The sequence below is a fragment of the Tauraco erythrolophus genome, chromosome 4, assembly GCF_009769465.1.
Source record: "Tauraco erythrolophus isolate bTauEry1 chromosome 4, bTauEry1.pri, whole genome shotgun sequence".
Classification (NCBI taxonomy): Eukaryota; Metazoa; Chordata; class Aves; order Musophagiformes; family Musophagidae; genus Tauraco; species Tauraco erythrolophus.
Genome location: NC_141468.1, coordinates 86,062,631 through 86,086,578, shown reverse-complemented (window position 1 = coordinate 86,086,578; position 23,948 = coordinate 86,062,631). Strand labels below are relative to the sequence as shown.

At 44.8% G+C, this 23,948-nt stretch overlaps 2 protein-coding genes across 2 annotated transcripts; one reads left to right on the top strand and one right to left on the bottom strand.

The window, feature by feature from the left end:
* Positions 1–94: 94 nt before the first annotated feature.
* On the top strand, positions 95–860 carry TMEM121B (transmembrane protein 121B; the record flags this gene model as incomplete). Its single annotated transcript, XM_086610776.1, is given in 4 exon segments — positions 95–355; positions 357–441; positions 444–522; positions 524–860. Coding segments are annotated over 4 exon segments (762 nt in total), but the record flags the coding sequence as incomplete, so codon positions are not given.
* A 5,344-nt stretch (positions 861–6,204) lies between these two features.
* IL17RA (interleukin 17 receptor A) lies at positions 6,205–22,428 on the bottom strand. The gene is made up of 13 exons (XM_009977576.2): positions 22,414–22,428; positions 21,335–21,359; positions 18,404–18,550; positions 16,479–16,603; positions 15,289–15,415; positions 13,170–13,217; positions 12,918–13,075; positions 11,325–11,402; positions 10,808–10,883; positions 10,709–10,723; positions 9,763–9,864; positions 8,707–8,748; positions 6,205–8,107 (listed from the first exon to the last, which is right to left on the bottom strand). The coding sequence occupies exons 1-13, from the start codon at positions 22,426–22,428 to the stop codon at positions 6,591–6,593; spliced, it is 2,475 nt and encodes an 824-aa protein (XP_009975878.2). The 3' UTR covers positions 6,205–6,590.
* Between the last annotated feature and the right edge of the window lie 1,520 nt (positions 22,429–23,948).

Genomic DNA, 23,948 nt, shown 5'->3' with positions numbered 1-23,948 from the left:
CCCCGGACCGCCGCCGCCGCACCCGCTGCTGCTGCACGGCCCCCCCGGCGGCCGGGGGGCCGGGGGCCGCGGGGGCCGGGGACCCCCCCCCCGCGGCGGCGACTTCGCCTACGCGCACCTCGCCTGGCTCATCTACTCCATCGCCTTCACGCCCAAGGCGGCCCTGATCCTGGGCACCTCCATCCTGGAGCTGATCGAGCTGCGCCTGCCGCTGGGCACCACCGGTTTCCGCATCACCCTGGCGCTCTCCGCCCCGCTGCTGTACTGCCTGCTGCGGGCCATCGGTACCGAGGGCGCCGGGCAGCTGCTCCTGCCGCCGCCAGCCGCCGCCAGCAGCACCGCGCCGCCCGCCGCCTTTCCTCGCCACCTGCCTCGACCTGCTCGACAGCTTCTCCCTGCTGGAGCTGGTGCTGCAACCCGGGCGGCCGGCGCCCCTGCCCGCCCGCTGCGCTACCTCCTCATCGCCGTCTACTTCCTCTGCCTGGCCTCGCCGGTGCTGTGGCTCTACGAGCTCAGCGCCGCCCGCCCCCCCCGGCGCCGCCCGCCTCGCCCTCCACCTCCTGCTGCCCGCGGGGCTGCTGGACGCCCCGCTCCTGGCGCTCCGCTGCCTCCTGCTCCTGCGCTACCAGCAGCCGCTCTCCCTCTTCATGCTGAAGAACCTCTTCTTCCTCGCCTGCCGCGGCCTGGAGGCGCTGGAGACCTGCTGCCTCCTCCGTCCCGCCGCCGCCCCGCCGCCCGCCAAGTACGGCCCCGCCGCCGCCGCCCCCGCCACCGCCGCCCCGCTGGCCCACGGGCTCTCCGACGCCGACGTGGGCCCCCACGGGTACGTGAACGCCTTGGCGGTCACCGCCCAGGGCTGAGCACCCCCCTACTCCCCGCGACCCGCCGCCCCCGGAGGGGCTCCCGCCGCCTCCGGGTCCCGTTCCCGGCAGAGTCTCTCTGCGTTTTCTGCTCAGGTTCCCGCCGCCGTGGCCGAGCAGGGGAAGGGGACGCAGCCTCCCCCGTCGGACTCTTGCTCTCCTCCTCTCTTTCCCGCGGACAAATCCAGCAGCGGAAGCTCAGCGCAAACCCGACTACCTGCAGGAGCCTACGGCGGAGGCTTGTCCCCGGAAAACGCGCCTGCCCTTCATGACGAGTCTTCTTCTAGTGCTTCTGCCCCTCCGCACTGTTTGGAGGGTCCCACTCTTCCCCTCCCACTCCCCTCCAGGACACAAATTGTGTTGCTTTGTGACCATGAAGGTTTAGTTTTTTCCTTTTTCCCCTAAACAACAGGGACCAGTGGATTCTGTCCCCTCCTTGAAGAATTCCCACTGACCACAACAGTGAGGTGCAAGAGGGGTCTGACGGACAGAGACGTGCCTTTGGGGTGCGGGCAGGACAAAGGAAGCAGGTGCTGGTTTTCCCTACGTCTTGCAAAGCTGCCGCCTCTGTTTCCCAGCGGCAGAGCTGCAGAGGGTCTTTGCCTACCAGCTGGGGAAGCTCCAGGATCACGTCGTCCAGCTGATCATTTCAAGCCTAGGAGCCACTTTATCCAAGCCGAAAACGTCTACCTCTGTGCTTCATCCTTTTGCATCTTACATTGACTTCACATGCTAAAGAAGCAGGTGAATCCGGCATGGACACAATCCAGGGGCTTAGACCCCCACTCCACTACCACCGAGACATTTATTCTGGTGAGAACAGGGTTTACAGCAGCCTACTGCTTGCTTCAGACAGCAGCGCCCACATGCCAGGGCTCTCATTCTCTGTGAATATGCATGTTTATGGGATCAGTGTTGGTTTTCTTTTCCGCAGAGCATAGGGTCTCCCTTTACATAGGCCGGGAAGATTTCCTCTGGCCCCCCTCCGTGTCTGTTTGAGAGAACGGGGTCAGGGCTAAGCCTGCAAACTGCCCCCTCTCCGACAGCAGAGCGGAGGATGCTCGGTGAACCTCGCTTTGCAGCACAGAAAGTGAAGTGCTGCAGGAGCCCCGGAGGCAGAGGGGTTCCCAAGCTTTGGTGAAAGCCCACGCACCAGCACCCTGTCTTCTGCGTGCATGTGGTTAAGGGTAGGTGGGGAGAAAGTTAATTGTTTTAGTAACTTCTCATAGAAACACCAGGTATCTTTGGTTTTAAGCTCCATGGATGGCCGGTGGGGGTTAAGGCCTGCTCTTCTGCCTGGCTACAGCTGCTCCTGACACCAGCCAAATGGAAGGAGCATGGATGGAGGCCACGTTTGGAGGAAGGACTTTGCCCCTCCCAGGCTTATATTTTGTTATCTGGGCAAGGCTGGGTTCATTGGGAAAACACCAGTTTCCTGTCCCGAGACAGCTTTTTCCAAGCTGTCCTGACAGGGAGGGGAAATAAAGCACAACCAGCTGCTCCCCAGAGCCAACAGCGGGACCCCAGGCACAGCCCAGGCTTCTGCATCATCCGTTTTCTCCTCGGGGGCTCAGTCTTCAGTGGGACTCAGCCTCTGTGCCACCTCCCTTTCCAGAGTGGGATCAACTGCCTGCTCCAGTGGACCCCTACAACGCAATGTTTACAGTCTGGTAACTTCCAGCTCCCACAGGCAGAGGTGGGGGTGCCGTGGGACTCTTTTTCCCCCAGCTGTCAGGTGGCTGATGAGTTTTGAGGGGCTAGAAAAGCCCCTCGAAAAGACTGGGCAATAGCACTGTCCTGTTCAGAGCTGCAGCTGGGATGGGTGACTTGCTGCTCTCCCCACCCCAAACGGAGAGTCGGCAAAGGCAAGGCTTAACTTTCCCACCAGTGCTTTATTTTTAACCTGAGCCCTTAGGTGGGCAATTGTGTGAATTTTGGCCGGTGGCCTTTCTCTTCAATAACTTCTTTTTGTCTGGACAATCTTGGTGCTGTGAGTGACTGTGATTGTAAAACTTGGTACTGTGAACTTTTCCTATGTGATGTGAGATGTGTCGAGGGGATGCTAAGTTCCTGGCCAAAGGAGGTGTACTTGCAGGTATATTACGCTTGTACAGGTATTTCTTTCCTTGCACCTTCCTTTTTCAGCATTAAACAGATAGTAAAAGCTCAGAAAGAACTACAGGATTACTCAAGAGAGAACGAGATGATACCTGTACCTAGGAGTACTCCATACTTCAGTCAAACAGCTGAAGAAAAAAGAAAAAAAAAAAACAATTTGCCAAAATCAAGATGAAGGAAAAAAAGCTATTCACCCCCAACTATGTTTTGCTGCTCCTATGGCCAAGTTTGCAACAGAATCAGAGTGCACAGAAGTACATCCCTAATACACTGAAGCATAAGCATAGTTGAGACACTAGAAGAATCACAGCAGAATTTTTAACAAGTCTTACTTCAGTACCCCTTCATAGCACATAACAAAGTTGCTGTTTCAACAATGAGTGCCTTTTTCCATTTAAGACATGACTGAGAAAATGGCATATTTGAAATTTATCTAGCCATGGCATATTCAAACCATTGACAGTGAAATCACAGTTCAAATTCGTCAAATTCAAATTGTTGAATTTGTTGACAAATTCAACCTTGTCAAAGGCTGCCTGGGACAGACGGCCCTGCAAAATGATGCTTCTGTTGTGTAGAATTCCTTTGTAGAAAAAAAAAAAAGTGGTTCTTTGTAGTGCCATGGTTTCTAGGTTGTTAGTAAATGTGCTGTTTGGAGAGCGTAAAGCTCTTGTAGTGGTTGGTTGTACAGAAGCCCCCTTGCAAAGAGAAGGGCAGCTCTGCTGCCACTTCAATTGCTTCCACAGAGAAATGTTTAAAGCTCTCCAGTGTCTTGTTTATAAACCTGCTCCACCTTTTGAATTCCCTTCTCTTTGGTAATTGAGCTCCCACTTCCATTTAAACCCTTCTGCTGCATAACAGACCTGCCTGCAGAAGCCAGTGGTACCATCAAAGTGCAAACAATACCTCACCCTGGCACACCTACCGTACCTTCTGCCAACATCAGATTGCTGGTCCAGGTCAGGAACACTTTGCTAAACGAAACTGTGCCATACCAAGACCTATGTCCCTTGGGATTCTGTTCCAGGCCTTGTAACACATCTCGGCTATTTAGCATTTTATTGCTCTGTTTGCTATCTCGACAAGAGAGATGACTACTCCCAGGAGGGGAAACTGAAGTGAGAGATAAGGCCTGTGGCCAACAGACACTTGGCATCCCCCTAGCATTCATCAGAACTTGTATTTTTAAAAAGCAAGATTGTTAAAATAAAATTAGAAACTTGTGACTGATTTTGCTCTTCTTTTCATCCCTCCTTTGAGTCTGGCTGGGCTATTCAATTTCACATTCAGGGACCAACAGACACATTAAAGTTACTTGATTTCCTCATGTTGGATTGCTAAAATAGCATCTGGATTTTTTCCCTCCAACAAACTTCTTGTAAGTGAAAGTGAATTCTAAAAGCTGTAACACCAAGGGAGTTATTTGAGAAGGGAATGACTATGGCAAGAAAAATCCAGATGATGCTTCTGAGCTTCCTATTTAAGTGGTTTATAGGAATTCATACCACTTGAAAAAGGCTCATGGGGGAAAAAAATATGCCAGATTTACATGTTAATTGCTGTAAAATAAAAGAAACTTTAAGAAGCTGGATCATCAACATGACAATTATTCACATAATCTGAGGAACGGGTTCTCACTGGGGAAGTGTTGACATGGCAGCTGCCTCTCGCTTAGCTCCTGTTGGGTTACTGGTCCCGTGCCGATGGGAAACGAAGGCAGCACCCAGTCTCAAGTCTGGATATAGATCCAGGGGCAGGGACTGCCCCTTTGTCAGCCTTTCTAGCCACCTGGCTGCAGACAAAGCAAGTTTCCTCTACAGTCCTGCCACACTGGCCAGCCCTGCACAGAATCTACAAACGTTCAACTTTTTTTAACACCTATTTTCAAGGTGCACGCACTTCCCACAGGTGAGGGCCTCCAGCTGCATCCTGCAGCACAGTGCTTTGCAGGAAGGTTTTTGCATTTGTCAATGTGCTGGGTTTATGGGAGGGGCTACACAAAGGAGCCCGAAGCGAGGCTGGACCTACACTGGGGAGGCGGGGTCTGAACCATGACAGTCAACCAGTTCAGTTCTGGTTCTCAGTTTTGCCTCAGATTTCTATGAGAAATACTAATGTTAAGGAGTTAGGCAGAATTGAGGAACTAAGTAAATATATCCAAAAGTATTCTTGTTTTTTAATTTAAGGAACAAAACACAAGACACAAGCAAATAAAATTATAAAATATACATGATACAACATTGGTTGCAAGTCAAAAAGAGCAGATTATCTTCTCAGGTATCAAATTTTTAAAGAATTGAAGTAAATTCTCTTAAGATTTTTTTGACAAGTAAACTTAGAAGGATAGGAAGATGACAAACTTATTTGAAAGACGAAGAAGAAAGGCCTGGATGTATTTACATCTCGTAAGCTGTTACCCAGCAGTCAGTGCTACATGGGTCAACACACAATCATTCGCAGGGAACAATTTTTTTTTCTAGTGCATCAAGCCCAATCTTAAAAACACTGATTTGATACAGTTACCATCACTGTTCCTGGAAGATGAACCCCTTAGTCTATCAAGTATTTCACAGTGGTTAGCCTGAACCCTCTCTGCTTGAGTTTATACCCACATAAGTACATCTTACACTCATTTTAGCTCAGCCTCCCCTCACCCAGTTATAATATCCACTCTAAACCAGCATCTGCTGAAACTTTCTTCCCCCTCCAAAATAATCTTTCATTTCCATAATTGTGTGTCACTATCTACATCTTCAGTTCAAGTCTTCCTGTTGCTAAGACACCCAAAACCAAACAGCAGTGCATTACAGAATACGCCAGACTCCCCCGATCCAGTAATTCTGTATCGAGTCCCAGATTCTTCTTACGATTGTGTAATAAGTCTGAATCTCATTTTTTGGTCTGTTACCTTCTTTTCCCCCTTGCTCCCACTGCTGGTTTTCAAGCACATGCCTCCCAGTAGGGAGAGTTATGGAGACTCCTAATTAAAAGTTTATCCCACTTACTGCTCCGTTACTCCACTTGATTTCTGAATGGCCATGGAAACGCAGCTGCAAACAAAAGCACGAGTGGCAAAAGAAAAAAATAAAATCTTCAGATACACACATTGACCAGGTGTAGAGACAGCCCTAACCCAGCTGAAGTTTAAGGCACACATCTTTAATACGCTATTTACAACAAAATATTTAAAATGTGTTTTAAAATAGCAATGCAAATTTTGCCACGTTATCTAAATCTATGTTCCAAACCCTGGCCATGACACTCATCCAGTGCAATGGAGCCAGTACAGCTGGAGGGCGTTTGGAAGGCACAAGTGGATGAACCACAACATCCATTAGTGAGGACTCGATGCAGTGCATTTCTCCAAGGAACAGAACTACTGCCTGTTCTTTCACAGGGGTGGCTACTATCCGTTGCTTCTCTCCACAGGGATCAAAAGCAACATTATCAGTCTGCTGGGCAATCCTGCCTCCTAACAGCAGGCGGGAAGATCCCACCAGTGAGTCATTCATCATACAAAGATGAGGATGGTGTTGGAAACGCAGTTTCAGCACTGTGCAGAGAACCATCTTCCATCCCTGTATTTCAAATGGAGCAGGTCCCAGATAAAGCCTAACAGTCCTCCAAAGATTGGTCAATGTCCATCACCTCAGCTGGATACCCCCATTCAGAGCTCCGTTGAATGTCCTGGAAAAAGAGCTGCTGTTGGAGGCTCTTTAGACTGTTCAAGACCTCTGAAGAGAGTTCATGGAAGACGACCTGTTTTTCCTGATTCTCCTCCTCCTCTTCTTCTTCCTCCTCCTCCTCTACAAGGTCATCAGGAGGCAAAGGAGAACATCTGGAGATGTAGCCCTGGTCTGACTGCACTGACTGCCTTTGGTCTTTGCATTGGTCATCAAAGACCAACTGTTGTTGCTTGTCAGCCTCCTCTTGGCAGAGAGATGGCTCTGAAGGAATGACACTCTGCTGATAAAGAGAGTACATGAGTCCATTCAGATGGTGCCTCAGTTCACCTGAGACGTTTGCAGGACTCTGGTCATCTATCGCTGCAACTTCAGAGTCATCGTGAAGGATGATGTTATTCCTCATTGGAAAGCTTGTCTCCAGAAGAGGAACTCCTTCTATACAGTCCTCATTACTCAGCACGTGATGACCAAGTATATTTCTGCCTTCCATGGAAGAGACTGGCTCCACTACCTGAACTAGAGGAGCCTCATCCGTAGGAAGGACCATAGTCTGAGAAGTTGGATCCCCGCACGGATTAAGTTGAGGCTGCAGTTTACAGCCTCTGCCTTCACCTTCATGCATGTGGAGGTTGATGACATAACAGCAGTTCGGGCCAGGCTCCCGTAGGTGCAGCTGGTGTTTCAGAATTCCACCCTGTTCACTAAGCAATGAATCCACCTGGCTCTCTCTGCTTAGGGACTGCAACTCTTCATCATTATCCAAGCAGACAGTTTCACTCTCAAACCACTCTGGGTGCTCCACCTGCCAGTTCCTAAACGTTTGTATTGCTTCTTTCAGCTTCCTCCCACTAGGGCTATCGATGTAATTTTCAGCTGTGATCTCCCGGATTCGATGGATGCGCCCGGGTTCAAACTTCTCCAAATCCTGAATCCGAAAATAAACATCCTCAAACTTGTCCATCAGTTGGTACCTGGATGTGACGTTGAACAGATCAGGTATATCTTTCTCACTACTTATCCCTTCAAAATAGCAGACTATATACATTCCAAAACAGGCCGGCTTCTTGAAATCTGGCAGGATCAAATTCAAGGCTGGGGTGAACAGGTCTCCCACTGGCTTCTGCTGATCTTGCTTGAGACACACAGGCTCACTCCCAAGCATAGCCTGCCATTTGGCCTGGGTGCCCCGTGAACATAAGATGATGATCTTGGACGATAGGTCTTCCATTTCCTTCTTCTGCCGAGTGAGCCAGGGTAATGGTCCTAACTCGGAGATCTGATGATCTTCTAGCAGATCTAAGGCTACAGCAGTGCCACAGACCGTCATCAGAAACTCTGCAAACTTCAGCACCACATCCACGTACAGCAGGTGATCAGCAGAGTACACAATCCAAACCTTCCGGGGCTTCAGGGGTGGCAGAGGAAGGTCTGTATATGGTGCTCCTGAAAGACAGAACAACATTTGTCACAGCCACATTCCTCAAATTTTAACGGCGCAAGCCAGCAGCAATCAACACAGAAGACGACTAACAAAAGGTTCTAGCAACTACCAGTTTTGAAGCTATTTTGGCAACATACGCAGACAACATCTCATTGTAGAAATTTAATACCAAAGTCCAGACAGTGGAGCTGTGATTTATAATCATGCCTGGACAGTTTATGGAATTTCACCCCTCAAAAGGAATACAGGCTTGCAAACTGGCTCCGTTCTCTGCTGGAGAGCTGAGCGCACCCACCCCAAAACAATCTCCTACTGCTATGGCTAACATGATCAGCAAAGCTTCTTTTGCCAGTACAGCCTCAGCTGGGCCAAAAGCTTCACCACTTTACAAAGCAATTCTCTCTCACCTGCCAAAGGAGATGGCATTCCAAATTCCATAGACAAAATTTCTTTTAGCTAAAACAAGAAGATCCTAAGGCTACCTTTTGGTTTTGAGAAGCACCTATGGAGTAGCAGAGTTTATGACAGCCCCTTCTGGACAACTGTGAGACTTCCAGAATGTGTTACATGTGCTTGATAAAACACAGGCGGGACATCTTACCAGTTTGCAAATCATTGTGGTTGCATTTCCCTTGTCGGTGTCCTAGAAGAGAGAGAAACTCACTGTCAGGTCTGAAAACACGAAATAAGATTAAACTTTTAAAATGACAACACCTGCCAAAAATTAAGTTAAAAAATAATCTTTAACTGTGCAGGGATAAAACCATAGGGAGGGAGATGCCTAATAAAAAACACACTAAATGAATAAAGACTCTTCTACAGCCAATTTTGCTATGTACTTGACTGCATTTTTCCTTTGAGAGGAGAAGGAATACACTCAAAACCAATTTTCTCCATCTTCCCAGATCTGGCCAGCATCAAGAAGTACAGAACCTCCAATTGTTCTGTTACCTCTCCTTAAGTAGAAGAGGCTTTTTTAAAAACAGCTTTTTCTTAAGAGGCTTCTCTGAAGAGGCAACTAAAATGTCCCTACCTACATCTTACCTAGAAGTTTGATGGTAAGAAATTTTCCATAATATTTCCAATTACTCCTCTCAGGTAAAAAAAATAAACCAGTGAGTTGCGTGGTTTGCCTGTTGTAACTGCCTCATGGTTGCAGCACGAAAGACTAGGTATTAGTCCTTAAGTACCCAAATTTCCAACCCACTCAATGTCAACCTCTGTGTCTTGTTGTTCTTCTTTCATCTTAATCGAAAAAACATTATTTGAGCTCAAAATAGTACAAAAATGAATTGTGTAGAGACATTAGAGGACAGAGAAAAGCCTACAGTCTGGACAAACAGGAAGCTTCTGTCCTGCAAAACTCTTAAAAATAAAGGGAAAAAAGGTGTTCGTAGCAATCTGCAGGAAACAAAGCGCTATGAAAAAGGAGTATCAGACAGCATAGCCTGTGGAAGGCTTTACTTAACCAGGTGGATGGTATTAGGATGTTACAAGTCCCTGTGATGTAAACCAGAAGGTGTTTACATATACATTACTCTCAGTGGCAAGACATCAGAACAGCAAGGAAGAAAACAGCAAGAGGAATAGGTACAGAAGTAGGAAAAAGATAATTATTAGCATTGAATCTTTTCTTCCTAGCTGGTATGAGTCTTACCTGCTCGTTTTTTGGTCATACAAACGACACCTGCTATGACTGATCCCACCAGCAACACACAGATCCCAGTGATACACCAGTAGAGCCATATAATCATATCATCTGCAGCACAAAAATAGTGCTTAGACATTGCTTTACACAAATAGGGTTTCACCAAACAACCGAAGTTTCTTGAGCAGCAGGGGCCAAGGGAGAAAAACCATGGGTAGTCCAGCACTTCCTGCTTACAACATACCACAGTCACTTCTCCAAACGAATTCCTGCTTTCATGACGACGCTCTACACCATGAACTTGCTCCACAAAGAACCATATGTGCAGCAGATGGGAAACACAGATCAATAACCTTCCTCTAAACAGCAATGTTTGTCCAGCTTTGACAGGCACGCCACCTATGTCCTGCCTGTTCATGTAATCCATCGTAAAAATAAATAAATCAATCACCATTTTGAGTGATGTATTTTTTAAAACCTACAGGTGTTTTTTTTTCTTTTTAAACCTTGGACAAACTAGCTCCTTACAGGTGTTGCAGCCAAAAAAAGATGTCCCATCATTATGCACATGATTTATCTTGACATTCCTAAAAACGAATATATGCAAGCTATTCTCTCCAAAAGCTGCTTTATATTATGCAAATTTTTTAACGCTGAGCAAAGTGACAGAAAGTATTTTATATTAAGACTCTTCTTGTCAAAACTGTTTCTCAAAGAGTTTTATGCAAGTGAAGTATCTCTAAAAAAAACTGCTCTTTAAGGTTCACACTGCATACAAATACTTGCCTCATTAAATCACAGAGAAGGAACTCTTAACACATTTCGTTCTGAACTCTGTGTTACAAGGGGGTGGTTCCTGCCCATCGGGTCATTCCCAGGGAGGATCATTTGTTATTCTACATGCCAGGAAAAGAGCAGCAAAAAAAAGTTTCAGGGTACTGGAAGAACTTCTTACCTGATGGGTCTGTACCTGCAAAAGACAAGAGTTACATTAGGAATTCAGCTCTCATCTGTAAGACAATGGGAATTTAATTTACAGAAAAGCAGTTCTCACTTGGAGCTGGTGAACACGGGACGAAAGCAGAGTGTCTCGGACAGTCCGTGCCACAGTTTGCAAAGAATGGCTGAACCTGCAGTTGAAAAATTCAGAAAACAGGCGCTATTCTTCAAAGTAATTTTGTTCCCCACTTTACTTTCCTCCTGCCCTGGCGTTTCCTGTGGTTTAGCACAGGAACCCAAAATTTCCTTTCAGAAAACAAGATTAATCAAGAATTCTTACACTATACATCAAGCAGGCAGCGAGTTCCTGAAATTGTGCACCTGCCATTCCCACTCTGCAGTCTCCGACTCGGCAACACTACACTAAGGTAAAGCCACTATCTACAGAGAATACCTATTAAAACCCCAAAAATTTGTTCTTTCAGCCATAATCATTACTCCCCTGATACAGGTAATCAGGGACTAGTCAATCTCAGAAAAAAAAAACACTGGTCAAAAATACTGTAACATTCCTGATCTGCTCATTGCCTTGTTGGTGAAGGAAGGACACATGGACAACAGCGAGATCCTACCTGTATTTTGTAGTTGCAGCAAGCTCTTATGTTCTTCTCCAACTTGACTGTGACATTAACTTGCTGTTGCAGTCCATCCTGCAGAAATTAGATGCAGGTTAGAAGGGAAGGAAGGAAATGGAACGACGGCAGGAAAAAAGAAAAGGACTTGACATGTGAATATGGAGTGGGCCAAACAAGTGAAAACGTCTTTTTGGTTTTTTGAACAAGCAGCCCACAGAGAATGAAATGGATAAATGGTCTGGCCACCACAACTTCAGGTGTCCTGTGTGACAGACATGGTAATACAATTCAGACTGGATATTAGGAAAAAATTTTTTACCATGAGAGTTGTAGAACACTGGAACAGGTTGCCCAGAGAGGTGGTGGATGCTCCATCCCTGGAGACGTTCAAGGCCAGGTTGGACGAGGCCCTGAGCAACCTGATCTAGTTGGAGATATCCCTGTTCCTTGCAGGGGGGTTGGACTAGATGACCTTTGAAGGTCCCTTCCAGCCCTAGCCATTCTATGGTTCTATGAATTAAGACAGCAGGCTAAGGTTACACAGGTCACAGGAAACAATTAAGGATGTACGTTGTATAACTTCAAATATGTTATCCAAAACTTAGTTTCTTAACAAGGTACATGTCTTCAGTTATTTAATGCGTAAACATTAACAATCTTCCTTGCTTAATTAATAAAAGCTGTTGACACTCTGCTTCTGACACTAGAACACGCAAATAAGTTGTCCTTGTTACCTGCTGTATACAATCAATATCATGATAATCTAAATATATTAAGATGATTAGCAGATGAGGTAATAATATACCTCCAAAATGAGGTATATTCCCCTCTGCCAGGGAAATATGCACACAGCTGTACCAGCTGAGTCCGTAGTAACTTAATACATATCAGCATAGGCAGGATGAAGGGGTTAAGTGTGGAAGGAATGGAAAGATTAAACGAACTGAATGCCAATATATCTGCCCTCCCTCAAGGAAGGGTGGGGACTGGTCCCAAATATTCAGCATTTCTCCTCCCTCAGATGCCTGGAGGGGAACATTTCTTACGTCAGAAGACGCTCTGAATCTACTTTGAGCTTCTCAACAGCACAGGCTGTAAGACCTACGGGCATTAATTCTCAGTTTAATTGAAACATCTGTTACAAAACCACCCATTCTTGATCTAAAAAAATCTAATTAACACCCTCCGCTGCCATCACATTTGATAAACTCCTTTCCAATGATTTATTGAAACTTTGCACCTCAATTTTGGTTGATTTAGTTAGTTTTATCCCCGAGGCATTGGCTTGACAGAGGTAATAAAAGCCCAGACAGTCAAATATCAAATTTTGGTTTTCTATGCAGTTATTTAGAGACTGCTCCATGCATTATAAAACCTCTTTTTGATCTGTTATCCAGCAAATTCCTGAACTAAAGTTCCCCTTTCCAAAGGCAATTAAAAACCTGTGAAAATAATTCCTTGAAAATTGCAGTTTGAGTATATTTGTTACACCTTCTACATCATGGCTTTAACTCCTTTTTAGCAACCATTACAGAAATGTTTGTCTAAATAAGTAGTATTTAGAGGGTACAATTCAGGAAAAGTAATTACCTCAGTGAAATCATGTGTGACCATTTTACACTTCTTCTCATTCAGGAAACTGGCCACGTGAATTTGGTATCGCGTTGACTCCATCCACGGGTTAAAGCTCACAAGCAGGGTTGTATCATCTAGACTTCTACCCTGGATCCTGGGCTCCCACAAACTGCCTGGAAGTAGTGCAGATATTCCCCAGTTTCTCAACTGTCAGAAACATTTCACCAGGGCACCCATGTCTACGTGACTTGGAACAAAAATTTTTACCTGTCTTTATACATGGGATGGTTCTTTTCATCACAGAGTCCTTGCAGTCTGCAAGAAAGACCATCGGTGACTAGTCAGAAACATTGTACTGCCACTTAGAAAAAACATCCATTTTCTCAGCCAGACACCGAACTAAGCCCTCCTTGATGAGTAGAGATCTTTGTTCCAAAGCAGCAACAAAATTCTGCAGCAGAACAATGGTTTCCAATGTACAAACTAGTCCCTCCACTGATTTTATGGTGGTTTTTTTTCTCCCCCAGAACAGAGATAATTAATAAGACTGAAAACATACAATACCATTATAACAGTAATATTTGACAGCTCTTGCTAATGTATGACTTGTGCATAGAGGGTCATAGTGGAATTAAAACTTCATGTTGATGTCTGGACTTTGAGAGTGCCACAGCGATAGATTCCTCCAAAAGCATTCTGCCCCAGGAAAACTAGGAGGCTGGAATCTTTCTTGATCCCAAAACACCCTTCCACATTTATAATTCTCCTTGCTCCATTTAGCAGATTGGCCCTGCTCTTTGGGACTTTCTTCAGAGTCAAAGCCAGAGTTGCAAATTCGACATTTAGCAATGTGGGATTTACAAGCCTCAGCCAAAACTATGTCTCTCCTCCAGGGTTTAGACACAAAGGAAAAGGAACTCCCTGCTTAAACAGCTGAGAGAAAACATTGTAGATCTTAAATTTCCAACTTTCTGAGTTAGAAAGTACATAGTGCCTCTGTAATTCATCTGTAAGCTCTAATCAGGAAAGCTCTGGGTCACTGCTGAGCTTGACACAACACACTAGGTTTCTCAAGAACAGCAGAGGATAAAAGCCAGGAAATTCTCAGTATGACCAGGTATAAGAAAAGATAAAAGGGTCAAAAACCAAGTGCCTCCTCTCCTTTTCCAGCTCACATTGTCTGACACACCACATGCTTTGCCCTTTTGTAACTACAAAGTCATGCTGACAACTATAAGCAAGTTAAGAGGAAAGTTCTGAACCAGTTTTCAAGCTGCATTGAGTGCCAAATATTTATAAACCAGTCAGTGCAGCCAGAGGGCACTGCAGATGCTCAGCATCTTCAGGGAAAACAACAAAACAAGTTCTTTTTAGTTACAGGAAAATTTTCATATACACAAGAAAGGGTCAGGCACTCAGCTCTATCAAGTTCTTGGTAAATAATGCCTAACTGTGCCTTTGAAATCACACTTCACCTGTCTAAATTTAATATCAGAAGCCAAACTTTACTCCCAATATGGAAATTCTGGCCTGAACTTCCAGCTTCCACAAGCAGAGGGGCAACTTTGAAAGATTTAAAGTTAAAAGCTGCAGCAATAGTCTGCAAAAAGCATGAAAGATTCCTCTACAGCCACATTCATACAGAATCATAGAATCATTAAGGTTGGAAAGGACCTCTAAGATCATCAAGTCAACTGCCAACCCAATCACCACCATGCTCACCAAACCATGTCCTAAAGTGCTACATCTTTGTGCCTGCTCCACTGATGAACATTTCAGCAATAAAATCGAGGAGATGTAACTTGCCTTCGAAAAACCCATTAGAGGGGCACCTACACTAGGTTTTTTTATTAATTTCTGGTTAGCCACAGCTGTAGCAGAGTTCTTGACAAGATACAAACGCAATTTCTTAGAAATCAGAGGCCCAAGTCCAAGGCTTTGTTCAGCTTGCTAGAATCAATGTAAAAAATTTTATAGCAGTATCTTCCATGCAGGAACTACGGTCAACCAGAATCAAAGGGTCTGGCCTCTACAGAATAGTCCCTCCACATGCACCTTATTCCAAGCAGAGATGTGACAAACTGCTGGACACAGGATCCCAGAAACAAGTGTTAAAGAAATTCTTTTCCCTAGGTTTCCTGCAGCAGAGTCTCCGACATTATCACAGGGGTACTGTAGATAAGGCTAGCACCGATTTTCTAAACAGCAATAGTTTGTTGTTTTTTTTTCCTTTTGGGTTTTTTTTTTTTTCTTTTTTTTAATAACACTGTCATCCTGTTGCCAAACTTGCTTGCAGTTCATGGGTCTGGAAAAAAACCCCAACTACAGGTTCCCAAAATATCACGGTCCTAAGCTCAAGGCCTAAGTGAACCAGAGCATCTCTTACCAGGCATTGTGAGAGACGTGGACTTGCAATTGTAGTCTCCACCTACACCCAGTTTGGGCAGGTGATAGACAGTCACTTGGTAAGTCTGGCCAGGTTCCACTTCAAAGCGGTCAAAAGTGAAATTCCACTGAAAACAAAACACATTCACAAGGACTTAAAACGAGAATGTTATCCTATAAAGTCACTGAAATTAACAGCTGACTTGGTTTTGTTCTACTGCGTTCCCTCATCCCACACGACCCTTTTTCTGAAGCTTGACTGAAAAATCTGGAACTCAGGTGTATTAAATGTCCCTTGGCCCATCTCAAATTCTTCTGTTTGGAATGAGAAAAGTGCAGTTATTTCTTGGGATCTCTGAACTGACACAACACTCTCGTACTGAACAACTGTGTAGAGTTTCCACTTAATCACATCGTGAACTAAAAGGAAATAAGGCTAAAATACGCAGTTTTGAGACTGAAATTCCAGCCTAGTATGAATCTTGCAGTGCTGTGCAAGTGCTAAGCATTTAGAATTGCACTTACACATACATAGCTCTGTACCTGGCTATTCCATACAAATTTTCTTAAAACTACACCAGTTTCCACACATCAGCAATGCTGTGCAAATTCTGGGAGAGGCGTTGGCTCCAGATGGTAAGCCAACTATGGTCCAGTTCTGCGTGGTAAGGAATGACCTCCAGATTCCTGTTGTTCATAAAGAGAGCTGTGGATGCTCAGCATTTTTTTGACAAGCTTCCTAGACTGAGTGTAAGCTGAAGAACCAACCTCAAGGTTGGTGCCTTCCTCCCTAGTGAGAGTACAAGAAAGAAGTGGAAATAAAAGGAAGGGTCGAGTTAAAAAGAAGGCTGTGTATGTCACGGCTGTCAAGCAGAACGCAAAAACTCCTACAATTCTTTGCTTTCAGCGATATCCAAAATGATGACATGTGCTAGGCACGGAGAGCAACAATTCTTAAAATCTAAGGATAGGAAGAATTAAAAAGAAACCAAGATAAGTAAGCAGCTTGTACACAATTACACACAAGTGTAAAACAAACTGGAAACATCAGGTCTCAAGCCCAGTATCTCCATTGTTTCATCGACTCTTCTAACAGCCTGTACTTTTTAATCCATAACTTTGCTGCATGACAGTGAAAGCAGAAACAAATCCATGGACTAGAAAAAGTAGTTTGGAGCCCTTTGCACTCACCCGGCCTCCATCTGGACGGACCTGAAGTGGCAAGTTGTTCTGAAAGTCAAACTGGGCACAGATCTGTTGATTGCTGTTCACTTGCATCACAGCCAGCTCTGCCCCTCGGAGATACTGGATGCTAGCTGCAGGCACAGGGACAGAGAGAAACATCTCATCCTGTCATCTGCCATGTGTAGAGGCTGAAATTCCCCCCCTCAAGAGATTACCACTGTGCCTAGTGGCACGGTCTTACTCCTCTGAAGCACTGGGCATCCCAACACAAAGATAACTAGCCACGAGAAGCCAAGCGTGCAGGGCTGACTAACAGCATTTTCAGCTCAAAGCGTGTCCTGCACGGCAAGAGCTTCGTCTGTGCAAAGGAAGGGGCAGAGCAGAAGGCAACTTCGTTCTTCCAGACACCCTGGCAGTTCCATAGGTTAGCATCATGTTTAGCTGTGCCTCTCAAGGCTGCTTCACGCAGTTTGGGCACCAAAGTCAGTAAGTTTTTATTTTGGTACAGATAATCCCAACAAGGAAGTAAGCATAGCTACACAAAACGGCTTGGTTACTCCAGTCACACACTACTATAGCTATACTGAGATAATAACTCTATACAGCCCTCAGACACAGGCACTGCGGAAGGAAGAAACAAATGTGTTTAATTCTGTCTTGAATCAGTGCAAAACCATGGACAAGAGTATGCAAGGGAAACGGTGTATGCAAACAAACAAAAAATAATCAAAGTTATTTGGAGAGTGAGAAAACATGACTTACTGGTACTCATTTCGGCTCCAACAATGAGACAATTATTCCTTTATCAAGGCATCTGCATATAGGAAACCTAAGCTACAAGGACTAGATTACCCGAAATGGGAGGAACTTCCAGTGGGTTACCCGTGCATAAGCTATTTTTGCTGTCTCAAATTCATTCTCCTTTGTTCAGTTGGCAGATGTAATTAGAATCATAGAATGGTTAGGGCTGGAAGGGACCTTCAAAGGTCATCTAGTCCAAGCCCCCTGCAAGGAACAGGGATATCTCCAACTAGATCAGGTTGCTCAGGGCCTCGTCCAACCTGGCCTTGAACGTCTCCAGGGATGGAGCATCCACCACCTCTCTGGGCAATCTGTTCCAGTGTTCTACAACTCTCATGGTAAAAAATTTTTTCCTAATATCCAATCTGAATCTACCTCCCTCTATTTTAAAACCATTACCCCTTGTCCTATCACAACTGGCCCTCCTGAACAGCCTCTCCCCATCTTTCTTGTAGGCCCCCTTGAGGTACTGGAAGACCGCTATAAGGTCACCCCGGAGCCGCCTCCTCTTCAGGCTGAACAGCCCCAACTCTTTCAGCCTGTCCTCATAGGAAAGGTGCTCCAGCCCTCTTATCATCTTCGTGGCCTCCTCTGGACCCTCTCCAACTGGTCCATGTCCTTCTTATGTTGGGGACTCCAGAACTGGACGCAATACTCCAGGTGAGGTCTCACGAGGGCAGAGTAGAGGGGGAGAATCACCTCCCTCGACCTGCTGGCCACGCTCCTCTTGATGCAGCCCAGGATGCACGAGACTACTGCAGTCGTTGGCGATGCCTTGAAAAGGCAGTGCTTGCCTCCTTTCTCCCCTCACTATCACAGTTAAGGTGTGGGTCACTTGATTTCATTTTTATCTGCTTTTCCCATTTGAAATGTCATTATCCCATACTAGTGGAAACATTTTAAATTCCTGAATACCCAGCACACGCAAAGCCCCCGTTCAGTCGCCAAGAAAAAAACAAAAATCAACTCCAAACCCAACAAAACAAGGCAGCCAAACCCTCAAATTTCAAAGCTCTGTTTTAATGACTAGATCAGTAGAAGACTTCAGGACCTAATTCTCCTCCCCATCCCTACCAGATCACACCTAACTCCTCTGCTCCACGTTGACATTAAAAATGACCATCACTCACCATCAGTGGCCACTTTCCATTCTATTCGAAGCACAGGTAGCAGGTTTCCATCCATCTGACGGAAAACATCAGAAGAGACATGAAGACTGCTTGGAGCAGAAGGAGTCCACATGGGAACCTGCAGCCAGCTCGCCTCCATGCAGGTACCTGTCGAGCAAACCAAAGCTGCCATTTAAAGTGGGGCTGAGGAATCTCTGCTTAATTGCAATTATGGTCTGCCCTTTGGGCCAGAGAGCAAAACTGGGTGACAGACTGCTTGACAGTTTGGAAAGACGGTTTTCAGCGTGCAAGTACTTCATAAATTGCCTGTAATATTCTGAACTCAGTCATTCTAGTAACTTACACTTCCTCTTTTCCTTAAAATCCATTAGAAATTATCACAATCGATGCAGTCAGGTTAAACAGGTCAAGTAAGTCCATACCTTGCTGCTGAAACAGACCTATGTTAGAAGACTAGTACTAATTTCCAGCCTTCCAATAACAAGAAGTCAGTCAGGCAGCCAGGGAGGTGTTTCCAATAGTTAATAATTTTCTGTTTAAAAACTGCCTTACTCCTGATTTGAATATACATGTGAATTTAGTTTCCAACACTGCTTGTTACACCTTTTCTGAACTAATGAGCTCTCTGGACAGAAATGTAATTTATGCTGGTCAATATAGTGTTATGGAAAACTGGTCTTGTAATCCCATCAGAAAACAAAATCAGGTATGACAGGCATTAGACAGATATGATCTGCTTAGACTTTTGTTAAGACATTTGACTTACCAGAGCATATTAAAAATAGTTCTGCTGAATATCAGTGAAGCACAAACAGGAAGAACTAGGCTTACAAACCAAGTAGAAGTTGCAAGGGGGAAATCATTACTGTTTGGATGTTTTAAATAGTTCTGTAGGGGTGAGAGTAGGCGTAATGCTATGCATTTTTCTAAAAAATATCAACAATCTAAAAGTAAATATAAAACAACGGATGATAGAGCATATGATAACTGTCAGACTTAAGGGGAGGAGAAGGCAGAACTGTCAATAAAAAAAAAAATCTCAGTCACTTTGTATATTAGACCCATTCAGACAAAACACTTGTTAACACACTGTAATATGCCTCCAAGCACATGTAGGGCAGGTCATATTTACTTAATGAGAATTTATAATGGTATTTCTTTATAACAGCACTGCTGAAAAACTAGCAGAAAAACTACTGAGCATGAGCTGTGTCATGCAATCTATTAATCATATGAACAGGCTAGTATGATCAGTGAATATATCAACAAAAAGGAAAAAAACCACAATTATACAGGCTTTGGAGAGACTGGTATGATATTCTTTAGCTACTCGTTGCATCCACACTGAACCACTGTAATACTGAAGAGAGAACAAAGAGCAAGAGAACAAACTTGTAGGTTGAATTTCTCCAAAGCAAAACACATTTTGCTATCAGTTTCAGCTGACAGAAATCCATGCTGCTAATGAGGCTGTTCTCTTGGCTACATTTCCCACTTTTTGCACGAGTTCAAACAATCCTAGGAGCTGTGTGATGATTTGGTTCATAAAAACGACCCATCAAACAAAGATTTCCTCGTTCCCTTGGTGGGCTAATCCATCAGGCAGAGCTCAAGAAAGCAGCTCAGCCTGCAGGATTAGCACATCCCCCCCCCAGCAGTTTACCATCAGACAGCACAGAGTCAGTCGTCGTCCCCCCCCTCCAAGTACGTTTTCAGTGATGGGAACAGAGGAAAGTGGGCACTGTCCCTTCTTGCAACAGCATGGTTTTAGGCTTAGGAAGTAATCAGGCAATCCTCAAATGCTCATTCTATAAAAAAAATCTATAGAAAACCTGGTAAGATTAAAATGCCTTTCAGAAAAGTGTGTACTAAGCACTAAAAAAAATAAAAATAATCTTTCCCCTAGAGCAGAAAAACAAGAAGGCAGAATTTACACCAAATATTCCAGTAAGGCAGCGTTTTAATGGTGGAGCTGCAGTTTGGCTTAGCCACGTTGTCAAGCTGTATTCTGATGGCTGGCTGCCAGCGGGAAACACGATCCAATCCGATCCCACCCAATCCCTCTCCTGCCAAAAAAGTTTAAAATCTGGTTATTTTCAGCGTAGTCATCTCCCTGATCCGGCATGCCAAGCATGGCTAGGAAAACACTTGTGCCAGTACAGGACAGGGTTGGGCACTGACGCAGAAATGAGCCTGCTTAGAACATCGGCTGCAAAGAAAGGCCACGGAATTCTGCAGTGCCATCCCGACACCTCCGTGTACCAAATGGACAAATGCAGAACATTCACCTTTTTTAAGGACATTACCCATAATTACACTACAGTGTTTCAGATGAGTGCCAAGACTTGACCCCTTACACCTGATACGTCCAATATATTTGTTCAGTGGGACTTACAGTAACTCTACTTTCCTTTTCCACATCATAGAATCATCAAGATTAGAAAATACTTTTAAGATAATGAAGTTAATTTATTGGATTTGATGTCCAAATAATTTACAGTAATCACTCTCAGCTGCACCCCTTTATGCCCCTTTCTTAATTCAGTTTCACACATTAATTTTTCATCAAATACCATCATAGAAATAATAGCTTGCAATGAACATTTACTGACAAATGTGTCCTAAAATTCCCATTTCTTTAAAAATTGACTATCCCAGCTTTAAATAGAAACTAAACAAGTTGGGTTGTGTTCCTCCCACCATACCCCCACCCCCAAACACTGCCTAGAAAAAGACTTAACTTCCCATTCCTCTTTTAGCTGGAGCTGATTATAGATGAGACTGAAAATTCCCAAAGCAAGGCGTGACAGCAGTGCTTCGCTTAACATCTGTCTGATTCTAGCAGGAAGAACTTGCTGCATGAACCCAGTTAAACAAAAAAATAAAGCATGATCTGATGAGAAAACTGCAACGAAGAAAAAAATTACTTACTGTTTCTTACGAGGCACTTTAAATCCTGGGGGGGAAAGAAACAAGAATATTACTCTCAGAATAGAAACTGAATTGACAGTAATTTGCTTCTGCTTGGTGGCAGCAGAGGGGCAGGAAGAAAACAACTCAGTGAAGAGCAACACGTACGAACTGGAAGAATTAACCATCAAGAAACATTGCACAAAGTTGTTAATCAGAAAAACCACAGGACACAGAGCTTGAAACCTGTGCACACCTGAACTACATATGTGACAGTAGTAGTTGCAATAATGGAAAGAAACTGGGGAGACAAAAACTCAAGATGATGATGATAAAAACTTTCCAAAAGCCAGGACTGTGAAAATAGAAACCAGTGTGGCATGGAAGACTGCTTGAAGTAAACGGATATAGTTTTTTAACACCATTGCTTTAAGTCACCAGTACTCAGCGCGGATCTTGCTGGTAATGCTTGCGAGGTCTAAGCCCATCCGACTGGGAGCGCGAGCTCACCGCAGCCAGGCTTGCCACTGAAGTACTGGGTTACATCCTGCCTACTGCCGGGCATCCCCTTCGTCTTACATTTGGGTCCAAATCCACTGCGCAACGATGCTCTAAAAACTTACAATTCGGTAAGTGACTAGTGGCACGCAGCGATGAACGGTCCCGCATTCCCTGAAAGGCTGCATCAGTTACGGCTGGCCTTTTTCCTGGTGCCTCACAAGAAGCAGGGAAGGGAAAAGACAACATTTAGCAAGTGCCAGGCTTGGAAGCAGGATGCGGTGATTGTACTTTCTAGAAATATATTTGAGGTAACTCATGAAGGAAAAAAAATTAATCAGAATTAGATGCTTTCACATGAAGGATAAGGATGTCCTGAACATGAAGAAGCAGCCAGAAGTTATGTGGGGTCTGCCTTGTTTCCCCTAGGTACGTTTTGTTTACACTGGAAGACCCCATGGTCACCAGGAAAAGGCATGCGAGCTTCCTTGGTTAACGTGATGCAAAATCCTAGTGACAAGAAAGTCTGAAGTTTTCACTGACTTAGTAAATGAAGGTGAAGGCTAGGTTTCCTCCTACTCACTTCCTACATCTTGACATACAAAGGTGGACGTCATCGTCACGCTCTTGCCACAATACGGCAACATACTGAGGGTGGTGAGGCACTGGGACAGGTTGCCCAGAGAAGCTGTGGCTGCCCCATCCCTGGAAGTGTTCAAGGCCAGGTTGCATGAGGCTTTGGGCAACCTGGTGTAGTGGAGGGTGTCCCTGCCCATGGCAGGGGGGTTGGAACTGAATGATCTTTGAGGTCCCTTCCAACCCAAACCATTCTATGATTCTATAATATAATTCATTCCAGCGGAGGAGGCAAGGCAGCAGGGTTTTAACCTCTTTGCAACTTGTTAAGGGCAACTTCAGGTGTATTTGGAGCTTGGCTTATGGACGCAGTATGGCCCTGGCTATCCGGGTTGTAATTACATTTTCAGGCATGGGTGCTTGAAAAAGCCAACCGTGCCTTTTCGGTAGCCAACATGCCCTTCAGTGCGGCATGGAAAGCTGAAGTTTCACAAACACGGAGCTGGCATTAGACAGCATCTCTGCAGCCTGCCCTGTGCTGGCACGAGCACGTGTGTGACCACACGGTCACCTGGCTACAGCCTGGAACCCACTCAAGGGGAGGAAGGGAGATCAGCTGTGACCACATCTCCTGTCCTTCTGCTCCTGCTTGTAGGGAAGAGGCTGGAAACAAACCCCCAGGCCTGAGGAGGAAGGTGGGCACTGCTTTTTCACTGCTGGCTTTTGTCTGCTTGTAACACTCTGCCTTTGAAGGAGTCCTAGTGAAAGCAAAACATCACATCAATTAATAAGCCTTCTATTATTTGAAGGAAATACAAAGTATAAGCAATTAGTCAAATTGAGTATCATACAAGCTATACTGAGGAGCTGATTTTAAACATGAGTAGAGTTCTATCAACTATGAAAAAAATACTTCTGACAGTAACGCTCACATTTCAGCTAACGTAGCTGTGTTCCTACAAACCCTCAGTGAAAGCAGGCAGACTTGGCATGAAGCTCCTCATGATTATAAAAACCAAATAAAGCCTGAAAATCTCTTCCAGGCTTTTGCTACACAAGTCAAATCCAGGTATAAATCCAGTCTTCAGACACCCTTCACAAGAAACACATCCACGCTCCAATAAGCAGTACTACAAACGTACCCAAGACCCAGGTATATTGGAAAAGATTCAGTGCAACACCCAAGTTACGTAATATTGAACAACTTTATTATCATTTAGGAAACATTTCAACCAGTTCAAAGGAAGAAATCTGCCTAATTGGCCACCCTGAACATCTATACACAAATCTCTACAACACTTTGCCTGAGAACCGAACTTGGGTGAAGAATTGTCTTCCTACCAGCCAGCCAGCAATGTTATATTTTTGAAAACGAAATAATCTTTGGTGCAGTAAGTTAGGACTACAGCAACATCCCACAGCCAGAATAAATATGCTGATTACTTTTCACTGTTAATCAAAGTTTCTTTTAAAAATGAGGAAGGAAGGGGGATAAACAGTGACACACTTAACCATTCTTTGCTGTTCTCCCCTGACCCATAGATGTTACCAGCTCACCTGC